This window comes from Balaenoptera musculus, chromosome 4, assembly GCF_009873245.2.
Source record: "Balaenoptera musculus isolate JJ_BM4_2016_0621 chromosome 4, mBalMus1.pri.v3, whole genome shotgun sequence".
Taxonomy (NCBI): domain Eukaryota; kingdom Metazoa; phylum Chordata; class Mammalia; order Artiodactyla; family Balaenopteridae; genus Balaenoptera; species Balaenoptera musculus.
This window is the reverse complement of record NC_045788.1, coordinates 136,337,706-136,365,252: the sequence shown is the minus strand read 5'-3', so window position 1 is coordinate 136,365,252 and position 27,547 is coordinate 136,337,706. Positions and strand designations below refer to the sequence as shown.

Sequence of the window (27,547 nt, the reverse complement as noted above, 5' to 3'; positions counted from 1 at the left end):
GTGAGGAAGTGGTGCAAATAATCATTCCAGATGATCAGAATGAGGAGTGACGTCGTTTATAAGAGAAGCAATTCCTAACTCCCTAGTGGACTTGCCATCGCCCTGGTTATTCGGGTAGTTTCCAGGACAATTCAGGGGAGACCAGTGGAAGTCAGAGCTCAGGCTCAGAGGCATTTTAACTATATCCATCCCAGCCCACCCCCAGATGCTTTTGCATAATGGATAATTACTTACCTAATTGTCTCAAGCAGCAGCATTACATTTCCCTGTGACTGGGGGCTGTTCTTCATTTTCAGTGCTCAGCAAGTCCGCCTGGGAAGCACTGAGGGACCAAAGGTGTGGATAGTCGGCCTAGATGATTCCGGGTTCCTTCTGGTTCACCAGGAAAACGGCGAAGTGGTGACTGTGCATCCAGACGGCAACTCCTTCGACATGCTGAGAAACCTCATAATCCCCAAACAGCCGTAGTCCTGTCTGGAGCCTCTGCTGGGCCCCGGGCCACAGCTGGCATGAGCTGGGACAGACGGAAGGGCAGGACCACCGCAGGAGCATTCCACTTCGATTCTGCCGCCTTTCCTAGCCCATGGATCTGGAAAACTAATTCGGAGTTGTAGGCAAATTTTTTCTCCCTCCACTTAACCTGTTAATTCTTTAATTTTGTTCTGTTGTCATTTTATTTGGTGTTTGAAGATGCTGGGGGTGGAGGGTTGACAAGTGGAAGATTTAATTCAGGTATAAGCCCTGCCATAGGTGTGAAATTCTTCTCCCCTCTTGGAATTGGATGCATCTTAATTGGGGAGGGGGGTAGTTCTTACATGGAAACAGCAATGGCATAATTCAAATGTTTTCCCAGTAGTGGAGGTCTTTACCCCTAGACTATTAAAAACAAATTCTAAAAAAGTTTTTGGGCCCAGACCATTGGTGAGTTAGAGGTATGGTAACACTGTTTACAAGCATCCAGGGAGGTGTTTTCCTGCAGGAACATATATTGGCACTTAGTTATCATTTTATTTTTTTGTTAGTGAAGAAAAGAGAAGGTAGATTTCTAGAGTTACTCTCATCCTGTGGTTTGTGGTCCAATAACAATGTCTAAATGGAACAGAGGCTGGTATGGTTGCAATGACCTTGTAGAGGAAATCAGTTAATTACTTTGATGTTAATTAATGAGCTCTCCTTTCATAAGTTTAAATTTACTGCATATTCTGAAGTGATGGGATCAAGTTCAGGATCCTGAAAGCGTTGATTAGGCAATTGCTTGGATGTGTGTGGTGGATGATTTGGTTCTAACAGCTGGGGATGAAGTCTCTCATACCACACGCAAAGGAGGATTTGGCGCTTTTAAGCCAGCTTCAGGCTCGCTCCGAAATCCTGCGGAACTGTGCAGTGCACAGAATATAGAAGTACATGGCATTTTATTTGTAAGTCACATTTTTTTGCCCCCTTTTCATATTGCCAAAAAAGAAAATGTTATTGCTACTGAATGCCGTCAGTTAAGAGAATGTGTGTGTGTGTGAGAGAGAGAGAAACTTTAAAAAAGATGTTCCAAATATGATGCCCTAAGAGTCTGCATGGAAGAACAAAAGAAAGGAAGCCTTTTGATATACATTTGCTATTTCCAGATGTATTCCATGCTTTTTCCATGTAACTCCTGTCTCTGTTGAACTTGAGAATCACACACATTACTTTTCAGCCTGAAAAGGCCAATTTTTATCCACTTTTCTCTCTTCCTGCCAATCCCAACTGAAATTAGTGGCAAGAAAACTTGATGAGGCTCTCAGCTTTGAACGAAATCCCCTTATTGTGCACTAGCACCCTCTTCATCCAGCTTTACCCAGTCAGGCTAACTCCAGAAACTTGTGGTTTTCAGTGTAAAATCTGTCTACCTGTAGCCAGGCATAGGCAGCCACATAGGAAGGAAACAAATAACACGTTTAGTTAAGTCCACTAACCCAATATGTGTGTTTTGGAAATGTAACTTGAAAAGAACTTCAGAAGTAATTTTTGCAAATAAGGCTTCAATTAGAATTATTTTTCTTAAAACAAAACAAAACAAAAAAACCACTCTCTCCTAAATGCCCAAGTCTAAATAAAAGTTTAAAGTCCACAGCACCCCAAAATTACAAAATGGTCTCACCCTTGAGAGGGCATCTGCAAAATATCATCAAGAAGAAAGATCTCAGGCTAATGTTGCAAGTTTTATTTCTCAAACTTTGTAATATAAGGCAAGTCATCTCTCAGAGCTGCCATCATTACTTTTTGAATTTCTTTGGGGGCTTATTTAATGAGAAACATGCTACGATTTGTTTTAAGCTGAAGTCCTATTCTAGACAGTCTGCTTTGGGGGAAAAAAAATGTTATCATTTAATTTCCTTTTGGTAAATTAAAACTAATGAAGTGTGGCCATGTCAAAGCAGATGGAGATGTTCCGGGCATATCACTTTGCCTCTGTGCTTTAAGACTGTTCTTACTTGTGCCGACACCCAGTTGTCTTGCGGGAGACAACATAGACTTGGAGCAGATGCTGCGTTTTTCATAAACCTGATTTTGCCTCAGAGGAACCAAAGACTTTTGAAATTCTGCTTCATATAGAACAGCTGAATAAAGGCATTTTCCTTACAGCTGTTAGCATTAGGGAAACTTGCTATACTGCACTCATCAGTTTGGGGGCGTTTATGCACCCGGCAATCTATGACCTCAAGGAGCTTTAAAGTCTTAACGGACACTTTGCATTTTCTTCTTAATCTTTAAAACACAGCACCTAAACTCAGGATTGGCGTGTGCTCTTAGGATATTTGAATTGTGCCCCAGTTTAGAGGCTGTGCATTGAACATCTACCAGGTTATGTAAAGGGCAAGATGTCATCCCTTCTGGGCTGGTAGCAAATTTCAGAAGAACTCTTGAGGAAGTGCCCCCTAAAATAGGACACAGCAATACCTGGGCTTCCCGGGCACGCACGCGCGCATGCACACACGCACGCACCCCCTCACCCCCCCCCCCCGCCGCCCCAGCAGTGCTCCTCGGCACTGTTCATCCTGGCAGCGTTTACAGCATGGAGGCGGAGCCGAAAGGATTTGTGTCCGGTGTGGGGTTCGCTGCTGCAGCCGCCTGACTGCTGTGGGTGGGTGCGCAGGCCCAGACCCGCGTGGCGTGCAACCGCACCCCTACCCCACCCACACGGGGGGGCTGCGTGGCCGCCTCTCACCCGAGAGTCCGGGAGCCGGGAGAGGAGCCAGCCTCACGCAGCCGTTTCAGAGTGCATAAAGGAGACATTTTTAGGGTTACAGTGCATAGATCTGTTTGCTCTTAACAGACAAAGAATGGAGAGTCGGTATTCCTGGGTAACTACTATGCGTATTTGAAATAAAAGAAAGTGTGAACTCTGCATTTTTAGCTTTTCAAAGAATCATCTCTGAAAAGGAGTTAATGTAAACCAATTCCTATAAAAAGCAAGTCTATCAAAATAAACTTTAAGACTTTCTATATAGTTCGGGCTCATTGTTATTTTTACCACATTTCATTTGTAAAAATAAGCAACTACTTTTGGTTACAGTGTTTTTATTCATATTTAAACATTTTTAAAAAATAAATAGTTTAACATAGTAAGGAATATGTATGTATTTCTAAGTATTAAGAAGCTGGTGGCTTTTTAAATGTATTTTTGAAAAATGTATTATGTATCATACAAAAGAGAAATCATATTACTCCAAAGAATGAAAGTTAGCAAACCGAAAAGTTAAAAAAAAAAAAAAAAACTGAGGTGAGAAATAAATTTACTAATGTCAATTTTTAATTTGAAAATTAATTGAGTATAACAACAAATTTAATATAAGAACAGATTCTGTTGTTGTCGAATTGTTCTCTTTTGTGGAAACTGCTTGACTTTTGTCTCAACAGTTTTTCCCCAAGATTTTAACCGTATTTATCACACTTAAGTTTAGGAATAGCTTGAGTAACGCACCTTAGATAACCCAAGGGCTACTATTCACTAATATTTTAAGCTACTGTAATTTTATGGAATTTATTTTGAAGTGTTCTTTCATCTGTACCAGCCCCCAAAGTCTACCTTAACTGTCTCACAGTTACAATAAATTACAGTAGACTCGAAACAGGATTCGTTGAAGGATTACACCTCCCCCACCCTTAGGATCCAAAGGAGGAAGGCATGGCCCATCGGACTTTAAAACGACAAAAGGGGTCGGGGGTGAGGGAGCAGAAAATACAGGCTCTTGCAGATTTCCTCAGAGCAGCCCTTCACACCCTGTTCACTTCTCTACAAAGGTATGAGTGGAATGGCTTTTCTAGAAAGGGCTTCATTGAACATAAAGGAATTCCTTTCTCTGGGAGGCCCAGTGGAGGGAGGGCCAGGTCAGTCTTGAACTGGGCTGATTTCTCAAATCCATTTGATCTGGCACTTTTGTCAACATGCTAGGACCCGCTACAATTGTTTTCTTCTTTTTTTGTGAAAGAGATGCATATTTATTAAAATGCTTCCTCTTCCTCTTCCAGAGCCTCACGGAAGTCAAGAAACAATATGCCCAGCTTAAATGTGCAGACTGAAAGATGGAGGTAATCATATCAGGTTGCCATAGTAACTGCTCTGTTAACTTTTCTCCGAGCTGCTGGCCGCCTGGAAACCGGCTTGCAGAGGAATCTTCCTTCATGTTCTAGGCTATGAAAACTGTGATGTTTGTTTAGGCAACGCAGTTTTTCCTAGTACACATTTTATTTTTCAAGTACATACACACTCATCGTTAAGCCTGTTTATGTTCTCATTTATAAATCTATAACGGTCTTCTTTCCTAACAGTAACCTTTGATCTTAAACTGCTCCGAAAGCCTTCATGGTTTGTATTTATTTATACAGCCCCCAATGGTTAATGATAATGTAGACACAATTGCATTGTATGCATTTTACAGTACTTTATTGAAAAATGTCAGGTGAATCTCCTGCTCATCAAACCTGCACCTTCCTGGAATCATGGTTTAATTACGGGTCTCGACAGCATAAAAATAATACCCCAGGCTTATTTTATGTGTGCACACACTCAAAACAAGCTGCTCATGAGGTATGGCCAAGTGCTGTGTAGGGGTGTATGCCTATAATTCTTCTGACCCTGTCTCTTTACTGCAAGACACATGTTCCTAAATTTGCAAATTGTACCATAAGGCAACTGACGCCTACGGAATGAGGCAGGTCCTCGTAGTGACACTGGGTGGGCAACAGGTCCTTTCACATTTTAAGAACGGTTGACATAGGTGCACTTTGATTCTAGAACAGTGAGTTTAAAGACATTTGTGAACAACCTTTCCACTCAGAAAGGTGGACAGTTTCCTAAAAGTAAACCATTTTTGAAAAAGCAGCAAAATGGGAGAGCATTTATAGTGTGGAGCAGATTGAAAAAAGGGTGGTTCAATGCATTGATCCACTTCAGAACCATGATAGGATTTTTAAATTGTGAAATCTCGAAGCAAAAGTATAAAAATAAAACAAAAATTAATGGAAGTTTATTTTAAAAACACTGCTGGTGCTTTTTTAAAGAAACATTTATTTATTTATTTGGTTGTGCCGGGTCTTCGTTGCTGCATGTGGGCTTAGTTGTGGCATGTGAACTCTTAGTTGCAGCATGCATGTGGGATCTAGTTCCCTGTCCAGGGATTGAACCCCGGGCCCCCTGCATTGGGAGCACGGAGTCTTAGCCACTGCGCCACCAGGGAAGTCCCTGCTGGTTCTTTATAAAAAGATTTCTGTTTACCTGTTATACACATGACATGTTCATGTGGAGTTTTCTTGCTCTGTATAAAATGCAGAAAACGCTGAAGACAACATGTACATCATTTTCATTACATCCCTTTAGCATGTTTTCTTCCACAAGGCGCAGTCCATTGACAATCTTCCATATTGCACATGCAATGTAACTAACTTTATTAGCACTACTTGTAGCAAACACGAGCCTAGGGAATTACAGGTCTGTGTGGGCCAGAGGGATTTTGCCTTGTCATCAGACTTGACAGGGGTAGCCAATCCACTGGGCACCAAAATCATCCACATGTCATTCTCATAAAATATCTGGCTATATATATATATTTGCATTTAATGCCTATTCAATATATTTCTGAAGGTGCTATTCTCAAGAGTTCATGGGGTTAGGAGGGAATAAGAGCTTGTGAATGCACTCGTGAAGCACACCCACGTTCACCCCCTTGGTCTGGGCTTGTTGATGTTTGTATTAAGGAAAGGGTTAAATTAAAACAACAGCTTTTAATTAGACTCATGAATGACTTTTAAAGACAACGGAGTTGTCCGTTCATGGGACTTAAATCATCACATTCTGCCTTGACTTAATCTAAAAGGGCTCTGGATACAGGAAGCTTCCAGGTCGGCCACCCACCGGCACCCCTGACTGTATCAGGGTGGGGTTTCCTCCGCAAAGTGGAGGGTATCTGTGGAGCGGAGACTCCTCCAAGCCCCCAGAGGGACTGTTACTGAGCATCGGGGACACGCAAGGCGCGCAAGCCTGATTTCAAGGTAAGGAAACCAAGTCCCCGCAAAGACGGAGTAGTTGAGGCCACACGTGAGCGGTCGGGGACGCTCAGCTACGCCCTTTCAGAAAACCCGGCTCTTGCAGAACAAAGGTCGGGCGGTCACGTCTCCCCAACGTCGCCGTGTCTCTGTCCTCTACACGGACGGTTATGGCATCTAGGGTAAAAATCTAAAAGCCGGCGCTGGAGTTCTAGTAAAATAGTTGTCTCTGTATAAATTAATTTAAATCGTGCATGTACAGCTCGTCCCTCTTGACTCGGCTGGACTTGGTAAAATGGGAGCCAAAGAGGCTGGCCTATGGCTTCTCCCCGCGGGCAGCCCGGCGCGAGGCGGGGCGGCCCCAGGACTCCGCGGTCCGGCCCGGGCGGGTCACCTGCCGTTGGTGATGATGACCGAGGCGCCCAGGTAGTGCGGCAGGGGCGCACCGGGCGGCGAGGCGGCGGCGGGGTCGGGGGCCCGAGGTCGCAGCGCGCCGGCCGCCGCGTCGGGGGCGCCGGGGCCGCCGGCGGGGGCGGGGGCGGCGGGCGCAGCGCCCCCCAGCGGCCCGCGGCGGGCCAGCACGCGGTGGTAGTTAAGCAGCACGAAGGGCAGCTGCGCCGGCGTGCCCGGCGGCTCGGGGGCCGGCGGCGCGCAGCACTCGGGGGCCGCGCGGGCCAGCGCCAGCCGCGCCCCGTCGCGGGCGGCCTGGCGGGCGGCCTTGGCCGGGCCCAGCGCCGGCTCCTCGCGGTAGTGCCCACAGCTCGGGAAGCTCGGCAGCGGTGGCGCGGTGTCCTCGCCGAACCTGCGCGCGGCGGCGGCGGCGGCGGCGGGCGCTGCGGGGACAGGCGACACGTTAGACGCCCGCGCGGGGGAGGAAGGGGACATGCCTAGAGCGACACCAAGCCGGGGGGCCCTGGGGCCGCCACCGCCCCTGGGCCACCCCTGCCGCCCGCGCGCTCGAGCCCCGGAGCCGCCCTCGCCCATTCCCGCGTGCGTCCCGGGCCCGTGATGTCCAATCACAGGATGCCAGTTGCAATGTTCTAGCAGCCACAGGAAAAAGTGAAGAGAGACAGATGGAGTTAGTAAGATAATTTAATGCAGCATAGCTAGACTATTATTTCAGTGTGTACTCAATATAAAAATCGGAGAGAAATTGTATTCTTTGTTTCTGTCTTTGAAATGCAGCGCAGACACTCCGAGCACCTCTCATTGCACTGGCCGAACGGGGCTGGTGGCCACCATATTGGACAGCGTTGGTGTAGAGGCTTCCTCGGCCCTAGTGTTAGGTGACCCCAGGCTGCCCTGATCTTTTTTGCTTTTACCTCAGTGGGGAGGGCGGAGTGGTAATCACCCTGCTCCCTTTAGTCATAATTAAAGTAATAACCATCGTCACTAATTAGATGTCTGCAATCAATTGGCTCCCCTCCCCTTTTTAAAAAAATATTTATTTATTTACTTATTTGGCTGCACGGCCTCTTAGTTGTGGCATGCAGGATCTAGCTCCCTGACCTCGGATCGAACCCAGGTCCCCTGCATTGGGAGTGTGGAGTCTGAACCTCTGGACCACCAGGGAAGTCTTTTTTTTTTTTTTTTTTTTAAACCTTAAGACATCCTTCCTCTTCCTTTAATATCAAAAAGTCTAGGAAGTCGATCACAGACTGCCCCCAGTTAGCACCTTTGGTCCAATTTTTACCAAGTGACTGACAAATGAAGTGGTTATTAAGCTCTTACACTTTCAAAATAGCAATTTAAAAAATCAAATACTGTGTTATCTCACTGGGTCAACCCCTGCACACACACAAAAATAATCTTTTCAACTCAGTCTCAAGTGGATAGTATTTTCAGCTGTTATGAAAACCCTTTGCTTTGTTTTTTTCCCTTGGCCCTTCCTTGGTTATTTGAGGGATCCTATGCACTGATGGGTGCTGGGGATTCAAATCTCTGGGCTGCCTGAGGCCAAAAGGCAGAGCTGCACGGCCCCAGCTGCTGGTATGTTCTTTTTTAAACTGGCTACTTTTGAGAAACATGTCCTGTTAATCTCCAAGAAGTTTAGATTTCTCCCAGGATCTAGCCCTCTTCTCGTCTATGGAGACCAAATTTATCTCACAGGCTTGTAAAGACTGGGTCACAGCACAGAGCGAGAGGTTCACAAAGCAGCCCTAGGAGCAGCAGAGAGACCCAGCTGCCTGCAAAGAGAGAAAGGTGGGAAGGGGACTCCAGGGGGCTCTCCTTACGCAGGTGACGCTTCTCTGTGATTCAGTGGTCCCTGCAGGACATTTACACAAACCTCGTCTACAGTCTGAGCAGTAGTTAGGTCTGCGTGAAACAGGAACACACCCCGCTGAGCTAACCCTCAGTTCCCACCTTCTACCCTCTGCCTGGGATTGTCCCAAGGAGCAGGCAGGAGTCTGCTGGGCCTGGGGCAGCTGGTGGCACCTCCACAGAGGACCTCTGCTTGTCTGCCGCCAGGAGGAGCTGGCTGGAAGGCCATTCCTGTCTGTCTGCCAAGCCCTGCGGTAGGCAATTGACATGGCCTATGTTCCTGTCTTACAGGTGAAGAAACTGAGTCCTGGAGGGTTTGTGCTATTTGCCCTGGGGTGGTGAGTGGCGCTTCCGTCCCTGAGCCTGTGATTTTCCACCACCGCTTCCCACACTTCGAAAACTGGCATGGGAAGAAAACCAATAGTGTTCCATGTTCATTTCTGGGTGGAGTAGAAAGTAATCTTAAAAAATAAATATAGCTGGGGGTTCTCAGTACATAGGAAAATCATTTTGCCTCCCTTTTGGGGAGCAAACAGGGCCAGGATTTTTATGGAGGGTGGCCTAACACCCAGTTTCCTCTGCCCTTTGCACTGTCCCTGGTGCCCACGAGGCACACTGGCTCAGTTGCCCAGCTTTCGGCACCCTCGTGAAGCACTCTCAGTGAGGGCAGGAAAGCACAGCCGTTCCCACTTAGAAGCAGAAAAAAAGGGAAAGTTTGCCCACAGTGTGAGGGTTCTTTTTCCATCTGCCACCCACCGACAGCGCTGTGCAAGCCCTGTCCCCTCCCCTCGTGCAAACATGACCCACCTTCGTAGTTTGGCACGAGGCTGTGCCGAGCAGGGTTCACCGGCGGCTCGGAAAGGCTTTTAGCTGGAGACGGGCTGCCCGGCACTAGGGGGTTGGCATAGTGCCACTGGCACTCGCCGCTGGCTGGCAGCGTGCTCAGCAGAAAGCGTGCCACCTCGCACGGGGATCCTTGGGGCTGCCCGAACTTGGCCGGCAACATTGGCTTTTTGCTGCTGAAGACGTGAGAGTCCAGAGGGAAGTGTCCGTAATGGTAAGAGAAGGGCAGGCTGTAGGACGGGGCATACAGAAGGTCGCTGCCTTCTGAATGGAGCTGCTGTTCTGGGGGAACCGGGGTGTGGACGGGGGAGCTGGCTCTCCAGCTTCCGAGCTGGCCGCATTCCAGTTTGTCCATTTGGAACGAGCTGTATTGCTGCCGAGCAAAGAAGATGGATGAAGGGCTCACTGAGGGGCCGGCGGCCAACTGCCTTCCGATCCTATAGTGCCCGCCCCATCCCAGGGCTGGGCCCACCCCGGCCACCAGCGCGAGGTCCCACCGGGGACAGGTGCCCAGGAGACAGCACCCCAGGGACCCACCCTCTGGGTGGAAAGAGATAATCTCACCCCAAGTGACAACACACCAGATACATGCAGCCACTTGCGCCTTCTGAGAGCTTGCAAAAGACTTTAAAAGAGAGAGGGAAGGTTTCCATTAAAATCCAATGCTATGGAAACACGAGGCACCAGGCACATGGATTCTAGCAGCTGATAAGCCTCCCCAGTGTAGTCTTCTGTTTCCTAGACCTGACTCATCCCCCTGGATGTTAGCTCTGCCTGCCTTCCCCAGGCCGCGTCTCCACCCTGTGGGCGGGACATCCCAGAGAAACTCCCGGGCTGGGAGACCTCTGAGTGCGATCAGAGGTTCGTCATTCCTTGAGGTGCCCAGGTGCCCTGAGTCCTTGCAGGTGGTGTGTGTTACCTGTGGTGGGTAAGGGTTTGTTCTCAGCTTCGTCTTCATCTTTGTGTTTTTGGGTTTAGCTAATTTCCTAGTTTCTTGTGAGGTAGACAAGGCGGTCCTCCAGGAGTCCTGGGACTTGGACGTGGACACCTGGTCCAGGGACAGCTGCAGTTCCTTGTATTCGATGTCCCTGAGGAACAAGAGTGGGACAGGTCATGTCCACGGGCTGTGAGGAAGGGCAGGCTCCCGGGACCATCCCCAGGGCGAGTTCATTCGAGAAGCTCCACTGTGTCGTTTCCACTAAGTGGATGGGGCTGGGATTCGAGGGACGGCTGACCCTCATTATAAAAGCCACCCCACAGCCTCGAGCTCAGAGCCCCCGGAAGATGCTGAGTGACGTCAGTGTTTTTCCGCAGGAATAGAGGGAGCGCAGTATGGCTCTCTCCCACCCCATAAGGCCCCACGCACGTTTCCTGCGGACACCATTCGCCACTAGGCAGGGTGTCAGGGCAGAAAGGAAAGGACAGAAATGCTACTGATCGGTGTAAGTGTCTGTGGCCCAGCTGCTTCCCTGTTTAGCACCAGGGAGGTGTGAGTGGGGACCCTTGGTGGTCCAGGAGCCTGGCTTCCAGGCTTGTCCACTTCCACATCAGGGGCCCATTCCTGCCCTAAAGAGCCAACTCAGCACCGTCAGATTCTCAGGAGGGGAAGTTGCCCAAAGCCCCAGCCCCAGCCCACGCCTGTTTGCTCAGGAAGAATCATTAAGGGACTAAAATGCTTTCTCCCATACAGTTTTGCTAAAATTACTCTACCTCTAAAAAAATCACCACCTACCTCTCACCCCGCCCCAAACCCCCAGGAACCTGGCACGCACTCTGTGAACGAACAGAGAGCCTAAAACCCCACTGCATTACAGAGGACCCTGTTCAGGGTGGGGCTGCGTGCAAAGTGATTTAACACATAGTAGCCACGGGGGGTGGAGAAGAACATACGGTCCCAGGTAGACTTAGGTCCTGTTGCTTCTAATGGTCTTAACTGCGACTGAACTTAACCTTCTGGAGTTTTAAAGGTGCTAAATGTTCACTATCATTTACAACAGGCTACGTAGGAAGACAAGGAAAAAATGGGAGATAGCCCCTGTCTCAAATGGCAGAAGCAGCAGGATGACCTAAATGTCTGTGGGCCCAGAGAGTATGAGTTTGTATTCTTGGTCCGGGATGTGCATCCCCTTTCCATCCTGTTCAAGATGGGGGGCATCGCCCACCCGCCCTCTGCCCGCCCACCCCCCTCACCCGGGCCGTCCGATCCCATCCTAAGCCTCGGGGCACACCCGGCCCTTAGTGCTGATATAGAAATCGTTCAGCCCTTCCCAGACAACCAGATTGTTCAGTAAAACAAAACAGGAGACAAATGAACAGTTCCAGAAAGAGAGAGGGAGAGAGAGATGGTGCTTCTGGGAGCGATCTGATGAGGGCTGGGGGAGAAGGAGAGAGCAAGGAGAGAAACAAATGCGTCTGACTTACGTGAGGACATAATTGACACTCACGATGCAGTGGGGCCGGGACGAGCGGCTGTTGTGCACGACGGTGGCGCAGCTCTGCACCCACACCCAGCCGCCAAGCTTGGACAGCAGCCGGTAGTACTTGGTGGTGACCTGGCCCTTCACCAGCACTGCAAGAACAAGGTGACATGAGTCCTGGGGAATGATTAGCAGGACCCGCCTTGGAGGAGGCCGCCCCCGCGGCTGACCTACAGCCCAGGTTCTGGACCTTTCTGGGGTCCAGGACACCTTTAAGCACTTGACTAAGAGAGTGGGCTTTCTCCACAGGAAGATGCACGCGTGCGTGTGCGCACTCACATGCACGTGCACACACGCAAGAGTTTTGCCTACAATTTCACGGGGTCCATGGAGAAACTTCTCCCCTCCGCTGTGAAGAACTCTAATTTAATTGTCACTGATTTCCCTGGGAGAAGCAATTAGTCTCCAGACAACATTGGCACCTGGCAGAGTGATAATATTGATTTTGGTTTTTAGTTTCCAAAATGCCATAATTACGTTATAATCCCCCAAACTCATAATAGGTGGAAGGAAGGGGGGCGTGTGATGTAGTTGTTTAAACCCAATAGTAAGTTAAGTGCATTCAACGAAGTGTCGCATTGTTGCTGATTTTTGCTGTTCCCCAGAACATGTGTGTACTCACAGTGAAACCGTTTGTTACTCTATTGCCATTTATACTTCTTCCCATTAACCCTAGTTTTCCCTGGGCCCACGAATTTCCTATGATGCTCACGTAGGAGACACCTCTACATGGCTATGTAATTTCTGAAAGCTGGGCCTGCAGGCCTATCTTCTATGCAGGGCTACAAACTCTGGACCTCTGGGCAGCCCACTTCCAAAGCCTCCAGGGACACCTAAACTGCACTGATTCCCCTCAGGGCCTTCGGGAGAGCAGGGCACGTGCTGTGGGGAGGAAGGTGAATTGGTGAGGTCCTTCTGGATCCACAGCTCATAGCCATTGACACACCGATTTCATATCTAGGAGTTACTCCTATGGAATTATGAATAATGCAAAGAAAGACTCAAGGGCAAAGAGATTCCTTGAAGTCCTGCTTATAATTCAGGAGAAAAGGGAGGGGAGACTTAACTGTCTAATAATAGGGAAGAGGGTATATAAGTGAGTCACTCACATGATGATTGATAAGAATTTGTAATATGACGGGGAATACATATGACACAACGTTAAATGAAGGAAAGACAAGACTCAACTGCATAACGTATAATCCTAATTATGAAAAAGTGTGCGCGTGCACACACACACACATATATACACGCCCAACTAACTGTGTGATCTTGGACAAGTTACTAACTCCCTGTGCCTCGGTTTCCCCGACTATAACAGGAAGATAATCACACTCCCCACACCATCGGTCGCTGTGAGGGTCAGAGCGTTCGCGTGAAGATTGACAACAGTGGCAGACGTGCGCGGAGGACTCAACATGCTAGCTCTCATTTATCAGACTGATAAAATTACAGGTAGTTTCATTTTCTTGATTTTCTGAATTTCCAACAAGGAGCGGGTATTCGTTTTACAATCAGAATGAAATTTTAGTTAATTTTCACATGGGTAAGCAGTCTGTCTGGGGGTGGGAAGTGGAAATACAACGTCTATGAGGCCCCGCACCCCCTAGGGATGAAGCCAGGGTCAAACGTGTAACCACCGTCCAGCCCAGATGCGGAGGCCGGGCTCTGGAACAGCGCAGGACCAGCTCTTTTCTTCCCAGGCTTAACATCGGCATGTCAGTGGGCTCAGTTGGCAGAATAAGATCATGCTGAAGAGTGTAGCCTATGGTAGTAGGAAAGAGCCTTTCCAGGGCTTCTTCTCCTTTTGAGGATTGCTTTTTTAACAACAAAATACAAGGTTCCTATTCCCAGCTCATTTTCGCATACACTGACTCATTTACCCCCCGACAGACACTGGTGGCAGGTGGGCATCACCAGGAAAACAGAGCTTGAGGACATGGCTGGGGCCCAGGCCACGTCCTCTGACTCCCATTTCTCAGGGGCCATTGTGTGAGGAGGGGGCAGCGGCCTCTCGAAGGTTCTGTGTAGCTACTTATGGGGGTGGGTGTGAGCCAATGTTTAGGGGAGACTCAGTTAACCAATTTGCTTATGGCCCCCAAAGAGAGGCAACATGATCAAACTGAGGTCCCATCTGTGGATTTCCCAAGATGTCATTCTTTCTTCAACAGAAATGCTTGTTAATCTCTTTGGCTTTGAAATCTATTCCTTGCAGTGTTTGTAAAGCCCCTGGGACTATGACATTATACTTTTCCTTTTTCTTATACTTTATACTTCCCCTTATTTCTTACAATATTCCTAAAATCTCTCCATAATCATCTTAAGCTGAATGCAATGACTATTGGAATATTTATCCCAAATATTTTATATTAGGATTCAAATGGCAGAATTTGCAGAGATTTTATTAGCGCTGATCCTCCCTGACTCTGCTACGATGAATCTTTAGATACAGAGACCAAACAAACATAGATGTAGTGTTTTTTTTTAATTTTTTTTTTTTTTTTTCTGCTTCTCTGTGACCCGTGGCAATAATCAACATATCAATCCAAGGTGAAATCCTAGACACTTAGTCACAACATTCTTTGGTTTGCTCTAGCTCCTCATCCAATCTGTTGAATTTAATAATCTGTCTGAAGGATCCCAGGCCAGAGTGCTAAGAAGCAAGACCCTGCTTACGGTAGTGGTGCATGGGGGGAGGAAGGAGATGTCCTCTTAGCCGTCAGCTCCTGGGGACAGAGGCCCTGCCCTTGCACCTTCCTCTGGGCTGCAGCATCTCTGACATCCAGGGGATCCACGCCCAGATGAGAGCCAGTGGTCACAGTTTTCTGAGGCCACTCTGGAATGGAACTTCTACTTCCACAAATACACTATCCAGAAAAATAGATGGCCTTCCTGGTTCCTCCAGAATTCCTCCTGGTTCCAGAATTTTTCCTGGAGGCATAGCCATGTCAACGAGCTGGCCTCTGGAAGGAAAGTAAACTTTGGCCTCAAGCATAATATCCATTTCTGTTTCGAATTTTAAGAGCTGAAAAGGACACCAAAAATGCCTGTCGTGGGTTGAATAGTGTCCCCCCAAAAGACATGTTCTAGATTCTGACCCCTAGAACCTGCAAATGTGACCATATTTGGGAAAACGGTCTTTGTAGATGTAATTAAGGATCTCAAGGTGCTATCATTCTGGATTAGGTGCTATCATTCTAATAACAAGTGTCCCTATAAGAGACAGAAAAGGAGAAGACACAGACACACAGAGGGAGACGGAGGCAGAGACTGGGGTTTGTGGCCACAAGCCAAGGACCGCTGGCAGCCACCAGAAGCTGGAGGAAGCAGGAAGGCTCGTCTCCTAGAAGCTCCATAGGAAGCATGACCCTGCCGACACCTTGACCTCCAGGACTGGGAGACAGTACACTGCTGCTGTTTCGCGCCACTCAGCTTGTGGTATTTGGTTACGGCCGCCGCAGGAAACTAACCACCCCCTGGGGAAGATGTAAGTGCAATCCCCGTGCTCTTCCTGGCTCTCGCCTCTGCCAGCAGAGCCTCAGGGAGAGCACAGTCAGCGAGACTGGAGACAAGCCACGTGGTCCTTTGGGGAACGGGTCTCGGTATCCTTAACCGCCCCCATGCCCCTGCTCTACACCTGGGGCTGGAGGGAGTTTGGTCACTAAGACCTGGAAAGCCCAGGGGGGAAGAACTTCCAGGGGGCTGCATTGTGCAACATCTGCAAAGTGACACTGACCACAGAAGATGGGCTCAGCCAGACCCATCAAGTCACACCTATAAATGTCCAAACTGCTCCCAGGGAGCAGGACAGCGTGTAGATCGCACTGTGCTTTCTATTATCGATTATTTCCCATTTCATTGCTCGTGGCTCCCCCTTAATGCACAGGCTCCCTGCACCTTCGTCCGGAAGACAAAGCTGCTTCTACCTCCAGACTCTTGTAGAGGGGAGCATCTAGAAAGGACCTGCATATGAATTAAACTCCATCATCCATTTCCAGTCCAGAGGCAAGAGAGGCCAGCGGCAGAAGCCAGCCTCCCTGTGATGTCAATCAGAACTCCTCACGGTAGATTGGAAACTTCTTTCAAGTGTATTTTCTATTTGAAGACCTTTGTCCCTGTTCCACAGTTGTGCTACAGAGTGGTTGCAAGCTGACATCCCATGGACTGCATGTGTCCACAGATGTGCTTTGTTGGTGGCATAGTGTTGCTGTTACCCAGAATGCCTTTGGATGGGTCATGTGTTCTCCAGTTAGCCACAAGCTCCACCACTCCATATTGCCCTATCTGCGTCCACTCATACATTCATGTTACATGCCTGGCCCCATAAGCATTTGAGTTTGTGGCCCCTGTACATCATTTTAAGTGTGTTCTCCATGGGTCTACACCAGCCGTCCTATAATTTTGTTATAACAATTATTGCTTGAAATATGTGGACCACATATTCAGGCTCCAAAGCCTTTCTGTGACGTTGAGATGTTTTGATAGTTGGACACAGCCTGTGTTCTCTTTGGCATTTGGGCTTGGCCCACTCTGGACAGGGTCCTACCTAGAGAACTAGGTGAAATTCACAACTACTTCGGACGAACAGCCGTGCAGACATCATGGTTCTTCTGAAACACCGTGTCCACAAGAAACCTGCCTGGTGTCCCTGACACACATCTTCAAGTTTACAGATGTTGATCCCCGCCCCGCCTGTGCACCAGGCTGCCCCCTGCCCACCCCAAGGACCTGCAGGTCAAGCCTCCCCCTATACAAGAGTCTCCCAAATGCTTTGCAAAGGGAGCAGGGAGGCAGGGAGGCAGGCGCCAGCTGGGAGGACCTTCCCAAGGCCACGGGACACGGCTGCCAGGGCCTCCCCCCAGCCACCAGGAGGCAGTGAGCCAGGAACGAGCTGGGAGGGTCCAAGACATTCCCTAGAGGATCCCCTACAGGATCTCCTTACAGAAGGTTCTGGGGAAAGCCCTGGCACAGACTCACTTGGAGAGCTCAGCTGGGAATGTCCAGGACCACACTGACCAGAGGCTGAGGTGCCGGGGCCATCCCAGCCCCCATCTAGCTGGCCTCTGGAAGCCTGTGCTCCCCCAGACCGCAAGGGCCAGCCCTGCTCCTCCTCACGAGGCTGACTTTCTGGAAGGCGTTGATTCCCTGTCTTGAGGGGCTGAGCTTTCTTCAGACCCCGTGGACCCCTGCTGCCGGTTAAGATAATATTTTGAAGAATGTGTGGAAACCATATGTCTGACCACGGTCCTGCAGAACCACCACTTGTTACGCCCAATGAGGCCTCTAGCAGAGCCCTTCGCCTGGCTCCTGGGTTTCGGACACCGGTGTGGAGAGAGCGTGGCTCGGGCAAACCCGACAGTGAGCTCCCTTCGGTCCTGGGTGTCGGCAACTGTTAGTTTTCTTCCTGAGCCGAGTTACCTCGTCAACTGCCCAGACAGCCGGTCGGTACGTTTCGCAGGACCAGGAGGCTCCCTGGGGGCCTTGGAGGCCTGAGGGGCCCAGCGGGCGGGTCACCGTGGCCGCCTTCGGCTGTGGGGCACGGAGGGGAAGCAGTCAAAGCCGCAGGTGCCCAGGCCCCGGGGCAGCCCCCAGGCCAGCTCCAGCTGTGCTCGGATTGAAGGACTTGAGGTCCAGTCGCCAGGGGCCACTGCGGGGACCCGCGGGGAGCCTGCAGGGCGGGAGGCTCGGCCGGGCCCCTGAGCCGCCAGAGCAGCCGGCGACAGGACCGAAAAGTCACCTTGTGAGGGGACGCGTCCCACCTTCTCGGTCTCCTCACCTGCCCTCCCCAAGCCGGGATGTCCAGCTAAGCTGTGGGGATGGGACCGTGCCCACCACTCAGGCGAGGACACAGAGATAATGAAGGGAAGCCCCTTTTATAGGCTGAATTATGTCCTCTCCTCAAATTCACATGTTCACATCCCAACCCCAGGACCTCAGAACACGGCTGCGTCTGGAGACGGGGCCTTCAAAGAGGTGAAATGAAGCCACGTGGGTGGGCCCTGAGCCAGTACGGCTGTGTCCTTAGAAGAAGAGGAGAAGGCGACCCAGACACACACGGAAGGGAGAGCACGTGAGGACACAGGGAGAAGACGGCCGGGCGTCTACACAGCAGGGAGAGAAAAGAAACCAGCCCTGCTGACTTCTTGACCTTGACTTCTGGCCTCCAGGACCATGAGAAAACGCACCGCTGCTGCTTAAGCCTGGTCTGCAGCGTTTCGTTCCGGCAGCCGGAGCTGATTTGCAGTCTGCACAGCTCGTGAGCAGGATGAGGGAAAGTGCTGTCTGGAAACAAGAGCCCAGGCCCCGCGTGGGCACCGAGCCGGGGGTGGAAACAGACCGGACAGAGTGGGGGGCTCGCCACAGCCCTCACGGGGCGCGAGCTTCAGTGTGGAGGACGCTCCGGCCACCCAGCAGGGACCCTGCGCAGTGGGAGCAAGAGGCCCCCAAGGGGGGAGACCCACGCGTGCAAGGACAGGCGAGGGGCAGCTTGTGGAGGGACAGTGCCTCACGGAGCCAGGGAGGGGACAAAGCGGAGGACACGCAGTGAAGAGGTGGACCTTCACTCGGGACTGGCTGCCTCACACCCCTCCCCCCACCACAGATGCCCCAGAAGCTTCCAGAGGCCCCACCTCCCGCCCAGGCTCCCCGCACCTGGCCTCAGGCCCCCCTCCCCCCTGAAGCCTCATCTCTACCCTGAGGCCCCATCTCTACCCTGAGTCCCCATCTCTACCCTGAGTCCCCATCTCTACCCTGAGTCCCCATCTCCACCCTGAGGTCCCATCTCCACCCTGAGGCCCCATCTCCACCCTGATTCCCCCTCTCTACCCTGAGTCCCCATCTCCACCCCGAGGCCCCATCTCCACCCTGAGTCCCCATCTCCACCCTGAGGCTCCATCTCCACCCTGAGTCCCCCTCTCTATCCTGAGGTCCCATCTCCACCCTGAGGCCCCATCTCCACCCTGAGGTCCCATCTCCACCCTGAGGCTCCATCTCCACCCTGAGTCCCCATCTCTACCCTGAGTCCCCAGCTCCACCCTGAGTCCCCATCTCCACCCTGAGTCCCCATCTCCACCCCGAGGCCCCATCTCTACCCCGAGGCCCCATCTCTACCCTGAGACCCCCATCTCTACCCTGAGTCCCCATCTCTACCCTGAGTCCCCCTCTCTACCCTGAGTCCCCATCTCTACCCTGAGTCCCCACTTCCCCCTGAGGCTGTTCTTTGGCTGATCCCCTGACAGATGAGGGATACAACACCCCAAGAGCAGCCTCAGCCAATGCCTGGAGTGTATAAATACCCCCACTCCCTCTCTCCTCAGTGCCACAGCTGAGGCAGGGGTCCTGCCTGGCCTCCTAGGGTCCCCGGGGGATTGAGGGCCGGTGGCCTGTGGCAGCAGTCGCCGGACACGCCCCTTCCATGGCTCCCTCCCTTCCGCACCTCACTTCCCATTCGCTGCCCCTGCTTCAGCCACTGTCCAAATAAACTTCTGCCCTTGAACCTCAGACTCAGCTCCTGTTTTTTAAGGAAATTAAACAGATGCCAAGCAGTCCTGGGGGCGGAGAGACGGGAACGGGAAGCCCGGGAAGGAGAGTGAGGCCGCAGGGACCACCGGACAGAGGGATTTCAAAATCTCCCGAACAGCACGCCCTGAAGACCCGCCTCCAAACACCTGCCCTGGTTGCAAACTGTCTTCCCTTTCCTCGTCCAGCTCTGGAGGGAAAGTAACGTTCTGGGAAGTGTGTCGACTGCCCTGAGGGACGTCTGGAGACGGTTCCAAGGCTGGAGCTGAGGCTGAGCTCCGGGAGACCCACTCCCACCTGATGCGTGGGTAGAGGCCTCAGCTGTTCCCGGCTGTCACTCGGCTTTCGTTGACACTGGGGGGGGTGGGGCAGGGAAGCTGGTGGAGGGGAGACGGGTGGGATCCAAGGCCACACCCGCCGTCCCCTGGCCTCACTGCCCTGTGCTCTGCACCTCTGGCCCCCGCGGTGGTTTCTCGGCCACAGTGAAGGTCAGAGTCACAGCACAGTAGCAATCACTGTCAAGACTGCTATTTTCTGTTTTCTTTGATTTACCAATTCTAGCTCATTTGGCAAAGCCGTGCTCCCTCTGGTGTGTAAACCCTCCGCCTTTTCTGCGTGTCCCTTGGAAGCCCGTGTGCACCTTCCCTCTCAGGGACCTTTCGATAATTGCAAAGTCTGGAAATCCCAATTCCAAATGAAGTGAGGTGAATTCATCACGTAAATCGCAGGAGACCTCTCGAATAAACACCCCCGGTAGGTTTAGGAAGTCAGATGAGCTCAGGAAGACGGGGGCTCCTGGTGGACAAGTTGAAGACCCATCGTGTGGTCAAGACCACTGAAGGCCTGAGCACCCAATGGCCTGTCCCACCCACAGACAGGCCTCTCCACCTCCCAGCCGCATCTGGTCCGTGTCGGGGACACGGGAGCCTCCCACTGGCCACCACCATGGCCTTCATTACATTTCCAAAACACAAATTGAATTTGTTCTCCCTGAAAAACCCTGTGCTCTGTTAGCCACGCAATGCGAGAGATGAAAAATGGTATTTAAAACAAAGACTTTAGTTCCCTGAGCTTCCTTTCTCTGCGCTTACAGGCCTACTTTCCCAGACTGCAGCCCTGCTTTGAAAAATAAGTCTCCCTTCGTGTAATTCAAGGGTTTGCTTTCAACTCCTGTGCTGGAGAGAGAGGCTCTGCGTGCTCCTGCCTCAGGGGATGGGGCTGGGACGCCCAGGGCTGGGGCTGTTCCTCGGACACCCTGACAGTGGCAGGGAGGTGTGGAGCTGTGAACCCTCCCATTTGCTCCCCTACCTGCCCCCCGGCCTGTCCTTCCCTCTAGACTGTTCTGTGGTACACAGCCTCCAGCAGATGCCTCTTCCACCCCCCAATCGCTCGCCTTACTCCAGAGCACACGTTCCCAGCTGCTCCCCTCTACCGCCCGCCCTGCCTTTCAGGTCTCCCGAAGATCTAATTCTATAATTGACACTTCCTACCCCGTTGACACAAGGAAGATTTCTAGCTCCCACATCAGCGACCTGACCTACAGAGCCCTTCTGAACACTAGGCAGCTGCTTCCTACCAAGCTGGGCTTCGAGAAAGTCAGGGACGTTTATATGAGATCATGATTTGGCCATTTTTTTAAAAAAAGACATAAAAAGCTGCTCACAACTCCACGTACTTCCATGCACGGGGGCTTTTTCATGCTGTTGTGAATTACATGGAGCAGGAAGAAGCTGACGGCGTCTGCCCCGCCAGCCTCCTGGTGTCACAGGTTTCTGCCCTTAGTGACTCGGGAGGAGAGAAGAGCGATACCCTCGTAACTGCCGGGCTAATGGAGTCCCAGTTGTCACCAAATGGCCAGGCAGATGGCGTGGCCGAGGATCGAGCAGCCCTGGGACCCGTCGTCCAGCTGCAACCGACACCAGCATCTTGTCCTCTGATTCCTCTTAGTCAACACACAGCAAGAAGGAGGACGTGCCACCTGGGCCGCATTGCGGAAGATCTGGCTCCCCCAGCCCTCCGTACCCCGTCAACAAGCACCCCTGGACCGGCCATTAGCATGGTGGGGCTGGACGGCGGGAAGATGAGGTATTCTACTCCATCCCAGTTATTTGCTGCCTCGATTTGGTTCTACAAGAAAAGTGTTACTTCTTTAACCATTTCAGTGACGAGCGCCTCCACCCTCGCATCCAGATGTTCCCCACACTTCCTCTGTTGACAAATGGAATACTGTTGGTTTTCTCTTTCTACGTGGACTTCTCCCATCCTAGAAACCTGTGGTCTCCCTGAGCTTCCCAACCGATGATGGACAGCGGATGGAGGCCGAATTCACTGGATTCAGCTCCCAGCTATGCCACCTCCTTGCTGTGTGACCACAGGCAAGTGGCTTAACCTCTCTGAACCTCAGCATCCTCAACAGCAAAGGGAGGATCATGAACATGGGAACCTCCCTCACTTGGTTGGTAATGTATTTAATCACTTAAACTAGCGCCGGACATTAGTAAGGGCCCTGTAAGTATCAGTTCTTCTACTGCTGTTGTCGTTATCCACAACTGCTATCCAGACGTCAGAGAAATTTAGGTTCCAAATCCATAATCTATTGAATAGAATCCAGCAACTTCCACATCATCCCACACCTGCCAGGGTTTCACTGGATATTTGAGAAGTGACAATGAGTGCCTGTGCTGAAAGCAAGGGCTACCTGGAGACAGGCTTGATGTTTAAGATTCGTGGGTACACGATGGGTAGTTATTGCATCAAACAAGGGACGCTGCCCCCACTCTATCCTCGGCACTCCCTCCCCGGCTGCCAGGGCTGCTGGCCAGGGTGAGCGCAGTACTCACAGAGGTGGTGCGCGTATCGCAGGTGGAAGACGTCACAGCCGTGCACGTGATGGTACAGGGTCTTCTCGATCAGGTCCTGTGGCTCGTACCCAGTCAGCTCAGTCACCCTGGGGGAGGACGGTGGCTCCGTGAATTACAATGCCCTGCAGATTGCCTTTCATTTAAACTAACATTGGTTTTTCCAACTAATCAAGTGCTAAAAGGCTTGGGGGTGGGTGGAGAGAGTGTTGATTTTGGAAACTGAGAATGATCTTTTTTTACAAACAAGTCTATGAGCTCCAGCCCAGTGCAGGACGCAGCACTCTTCATGAGCAGGAATGTCCTTCTGAAGCCACTGGCTGGAAGGTTTGGGATGGCTCAAAACGGTCAGTCCCTTTTCAAGGTGAAGGTCTGGGATGGCTCAAAACGGTCAGTCCCTTTTCAAGGTGAAGGTCTGGGATGGCTCAAAACGGTCAATCCCTTTTCAAGGTGAAGGTTTGGGATGGCTCAAAACGGTCAATCCCTTTTCAAGGTGAAGCCTATCAGAGGACGCTTAAGAGTGGACTTGATACGGATATTGGGGGGAGCTACCAAGGTGAGACAGAGCCCACTCGCTGGGGTTTTTTTTGGGGGAAAGTCCTGTGTGAAAGTTTTAAAAATTATTCTGGTAAAATATGCACGACATAAAATTTACCATTTTAACCATTTTAAAGTGTACAGCTCACAATGTTGTATGACCATCACCACTTTCATTTCCAGAACATTTTCATCACCCCGAACAGAAACTCTGTACCCATTAAACAATAACTCCCCACTTCCCCCTCCCCAAGTCCCTGGCAACCCCTCTTCTACATTCTATCTCTAGTAATTTGTCTACTCTAGATATTTCCTCTGAGTGGAAGGATACAATATTTGACCTTTTGTGACTGGCTTCTTTCACTTAACGTGTTTTCAAGGTTCATCCATGTTGTAGCATCTATCAGAATGTCATTCCTTTTTTATGGCTGCATAATATTCTGTTTTATGTAGATAACCGCATTTTTTTCATCCTTTCACCTGATGATGGACACTTGGGTTGGCTCCACATCCTGCCTATTGTGTGTGCGAACCTGTAACCCTCCGTTCCACACTGGACACTGTTACCTGGCACAGTTGGTCTCAGGATGATGCTGTGATTGCGTGATTCCTGCAGGTGGGATTTAGGGAGTAACTGGAGACGTTTAAGACTCCTATCGGCGGAGGACTGTTTTCCCCCAGAACATAGTATAGTAACACCCCAAACTGTTGCGACTGAAGGTAAGGCTTAAGCTCGCTGTGGACATGGAAGCATTCTCCCTGTGCTTATTTGCCATTGCCCAGTTTTTATTCTATCAAGCCCCAGGCATATCCATTTCCCACTTCAGTTCTTTGAAGAAGAGTGGCTCTCAGCATCCGAGACGGCCTCATCGCTAGCATTTGGATCACTCCACCCGTAGGTGAAAATTGCACGTGGCCGTGGTATCGATCCCCAGGCCATGGATAACGGTGCTGGGAACCATGCCCTCGGAGGAGGTGCATCTTGGTGACAGATATGCAAGAACAGATGAAAGTGGAGACAAGAGGGGATTCCAAAGGAGGTGAGGCCATGGTGAGAAGTCAGTGGGGACTGAGGGTGACAGGGCCTAGGGGCCCTGCTGGCCCAGATCTGAAATGTTAGCTGTAAATTAAATGGGGAAACTTGACCTCACTTTCATTCCCTAACCCACTCCCCTTTCTGTGGAGCTCTGCACAGGCTTTGGGTCGTAAATCTCTGTAAGCCTCATATTTCCATGGAATCACTCACTATTTGGTGTACACATTTCCATGGTGTTCCTCCAGGGCAGGAAGGAGCTGGGGCTGGAGGTGGGTAGAAAGGGAGTTTGCACAGGCCAGAGCCTCTCAGGGCTCGGGGGACCTGTCCAAGGGCCACCTAGAACTTCAGGCCCCACTGGAGTCTAACTCCGTGTGGCAGGAAAATTGAGACGTCTGGCTTCCCCCCAAAAGAAAACCAGGCATCTCTACGGTGTGGGGATGAAAGAGGCTTCCCAGACCCTTTGGATGTAAAGTTTCAGAACAACGGCCCCGAATGTGTAAATGAATCAGAAACACATGTATTAAGTTTCTCATCAAAGTACACACTGGCTTTAAAAATTAAAGGGGAAGGGAAGGGTTTGGCAGGCTGCCCTCTTGGTTTTTTCCAACCCTCTAGTGTCTGAAGACCTGTCAGAGGGATTTGCCAAACCCCAAACATCGCCGGGTTCACCCATCCTTAGCAAAAGCACCAGCTACAGTTTCAAAGTGAAATACCACAAAACCCCTATGAACCAGATTTCAGGTTACGCCGAGTTCAGTTTTGTCTGGGATTATGCTGGCGGGGGGCGGGGGGACCAGCTGGGCCCTCCTGCCAGGACTCCCACCCTGGCCCCTGTGACTTTGGGGCTGCTGGGCTTCAGGCCAACCCCTTGCCGTGGCCTCTGGGGTTTGGACGTAGGAGTTGACATCACCCTGCCAGCCCATTCTACTGACCCTCCGGCACTGGGCCAGCTCCTCTGTCCCCCAGCCCAGTGGCCTTTCAAAGACCATCGAGCTGCAACCGACTGAAGACCAGAGTGTGAAGAATTCTTCAGGATCTCCTACACTACTGGGCTTCAGAAAAGACCTCAAGGCTTTGCTAAAAGCTTCCTGGTACTTAGTAGGAAGAACTTCACGGGCTTCTGTAGAGCCAGGAAGTCCTCCTCGAGATGGCCACCTTGCTTTACTACTCACCTCGGGGGTACGGCCCTTACACCCAGAAGCAGAGGCTCCCTTCAGGAGCAAGCTGGCCTCTGAGCTAAACTCACATAACCTCTTCTGTAAAGCTCCCCGATTTGTCCCTCACGTTTCAAAGCTGTGTGGATTAAACAACTCGAGAAGACCTGAAATCTCTCCTCTGGGGAGACGCCCCTCTGTCCTCTTCTAGAGGATTCACCAAGCCTCAGAGGCTTTTCCCAGGACGGTCAAAGAAAAACTAGGAGACAAAACAAGGGAGAAACCCGCCATATCTTCCTAAATTTCTAAAATAATGAACATGGACAGTCAGATTTTTCTTGCAGTCCACTTTTAGAAGTGGCTCCTAAGTCTGGAGAGAGCTTCTCTCTCTGTCCCTGCGTGCTGTGAGGTCTACCCCACGCCGGCTTCCGAGCAGCTCCCCGGCCTCCCGGCTCCTCCCTGCAGGTGCCTCTGTCTTTACTGCAAGCAAACAGCCCTCGTCAGCGTCTGGCCCTCCCAAGAGGTGCGGGCATCCTTCCTCCAAGGGGTTATACTTCCTCTTTGCCTGGAGTTTCAGGGAGCATGACGATGACCCTGTAAGGCCAACCCTTGTCATTTCTCTGCCTCTGAACGGTTCTGAGATGCATTCACGATGAACTAAGCTAAATAGTGTCTTCACCTCTTATCCTTAACCAGGTAAGTTTATTTTTATTCCATAAATGGGTAAAATGATCAATTTTACGTTATGTATATTTTACCACAATTTTTAAAAAGTGAAAAAAAATCAATAAATCCTAGCTTCAGGACATACAGGAAAATATGTGTGTGTGTGTGTGTGTAAAACTTTTCTCCCAGAAAGCTCAGCTACACACACCAAAAGTCAGGAGTTGTGTCTCTGAACACTCGTTTCTGTCTGTACAGCTGAGGAATCTAAAAGGCCAAGAGGCAAAACGACTCACCTTGCAGGTATATCAGGCTTTTCACTTTCACAGATGCTTCCCATCTACTATGTAGCTTCATCTTTCCTAACATCCTTGTGAGTAGCCAAATGGGCAAAGAAAATGGAAGCCCCGGGAGGCCCCGCAGGCCTGCAGCCTGCCTCGGGGGACGCACAGACGCCTCCCCAGGCCCAGTGAAACAACAGGTCAGTGCCTCTGCCTCGTCCACCCTCCCTCCTCTCTCTGAGAGGAGATTCTCAAATTGCTGGGTCTCGCCAAGTGGGAGGCAGTTCTGGGGACGCTGCAGCCTCGCCCTCCCCATCAGCCGAGGTGCCCTCCCAGCCCAGACGCCCACGGGCACCTGCCGAGCTGTGGGTCCAGCCTTCCCCCCAGCGAAGGCCACCTCTCTGCTCACTGCCTCAGCCCTGCAGGGACCGGCAGAGCTCGGCTTCCCGCCAGCTGGAGCTGGACGCGCTCCCAGTAACACACACCGCTCAGAGTGGAGACTTTCTGTTTGTTTTAAAGTCCTACCAACTTGACGGAGACACAAGGCAGAATCCTGACTTCATGGGTCTTCAAAAGGCTAACTTTTGCCCACAACACATATTTCCAGTTCAAACTCCAGTGAGATGATGAAAATATAAACAAATAAAACAAGTACCTATAAGCTGGAGAGGCCGGCCACTCCTGGACTATTGAGGTCGATACTAATTCTTTCACTAAATCTCTTTCTAATTCATATTCTTAGTACAGCTTATTGCTTGCTACATTTTGGTTTAATAGTGTAGCTTTCAGGGGCCAGTTTCCACCATCAGAATCTTCCGGAACTGTGCAGCAGCAGGTGCCAAACTCACCTGGAATCCAGGAATATCAGCTTCAGGTCGAGGCTGGCCCTGAACATGAACATGTTGCTGTGCAGCTTGATCTCCGTGATGGCGCTGGGCGGCAGTGACTGGCCCACGGCCACCAGCCCCACGATCTGGTAGCATGAGTCGTACAGGGACATGTCCAGCATATACTGCCTGATCTTCAAGTAGCCGCTGCAGTGTATGACCTGGGGAAGCACAGGCAGGGTCAGCTGGCGGCGACCCGGAGGTCAGACTGGTACCCACTGCTCCTGGCTCTGGGCCTGCTTCTTTTCTGGAACAGGTTGGAATATTCCCCCAGCCCAGCCTCTACTGAGCCGTGCAGCCAACATGCTGACAGACATCTATCTGATTCACTGCTCGGAAGAAATGAACTATGCTTCTTTCTTAGGAAACAATATCGTCATAAAATATAAGAGTTATCTTATGCAATTGACTATGCTCAAGTAACTCCACAAGTGAAGACTCTCTAATATAGAATGGATTTATGCATAATTAACTCATGGCCATTGCAATTAGAGGGCACAACAAAGGCATTT

The 27,547-nt window shown here is 50.8% G+C and overlaps 2 protein-coding genes across 2 annotated transcripts in view; one reads left to right on the top strand and one right to left on the bottom strand.

Annotated features, from left to right (window-relative positions):
* The window catches only part of HLCS (holocarboxylase synthetase), a 194,808-nt gene extending 191,324 nt beyond the window's left edge, over positions 1–3,484 (top strand). Inside the window, exon 11 of the mRNA XM_036850593.1 lies at positions 297–3,484. Coding sequence (XP_036706488.1) covers positions 297–468 — 172 coding nt within the window. The 3' untranslated portion in view covers positions 469–3,484. The remainder of the gene's footprint in view (positions 1–296) is intronic.
* Positions 3,485–5,750: 2,266 nt separating this feature from the next.
* SIM2 (SIM bHLH transcription factor 2) overlaps positions 5,751–27,547 on the bottom strand; it is a 45,965-nt gene continuing 24,168 nt past the window's right edge. Inside the window, exons 6-11 of the mRNA XM_036849603.1 lie at positions 26,997–27,196; positions 22,460–22,566; positions 12,046–12,193; positions 10,544–10,712; positions 9,589–9,997; positions 5,751–7,352 (exon numbers count right to left, since the gene is read on the bottom strand). Coding sequence (XP_036705498.1) covers positions 6,910–7,352; positions 9,589–9,997; positions 10,544–10,712; positions 12,046–12,193; positions 22,460–22,566; positions 26,997–27,196 — 1,476 coding nt within the window. The 3' untranslated portion in view covers positions 5,751–6,909. The remainder of the gene's footprint in view (positions 7,353–9,588; positions 9,998–10,543; positions 10,713–12,045; positions 12,194–22,459; positions 22,567–26,996; positions 27,197–27,547) is intronic.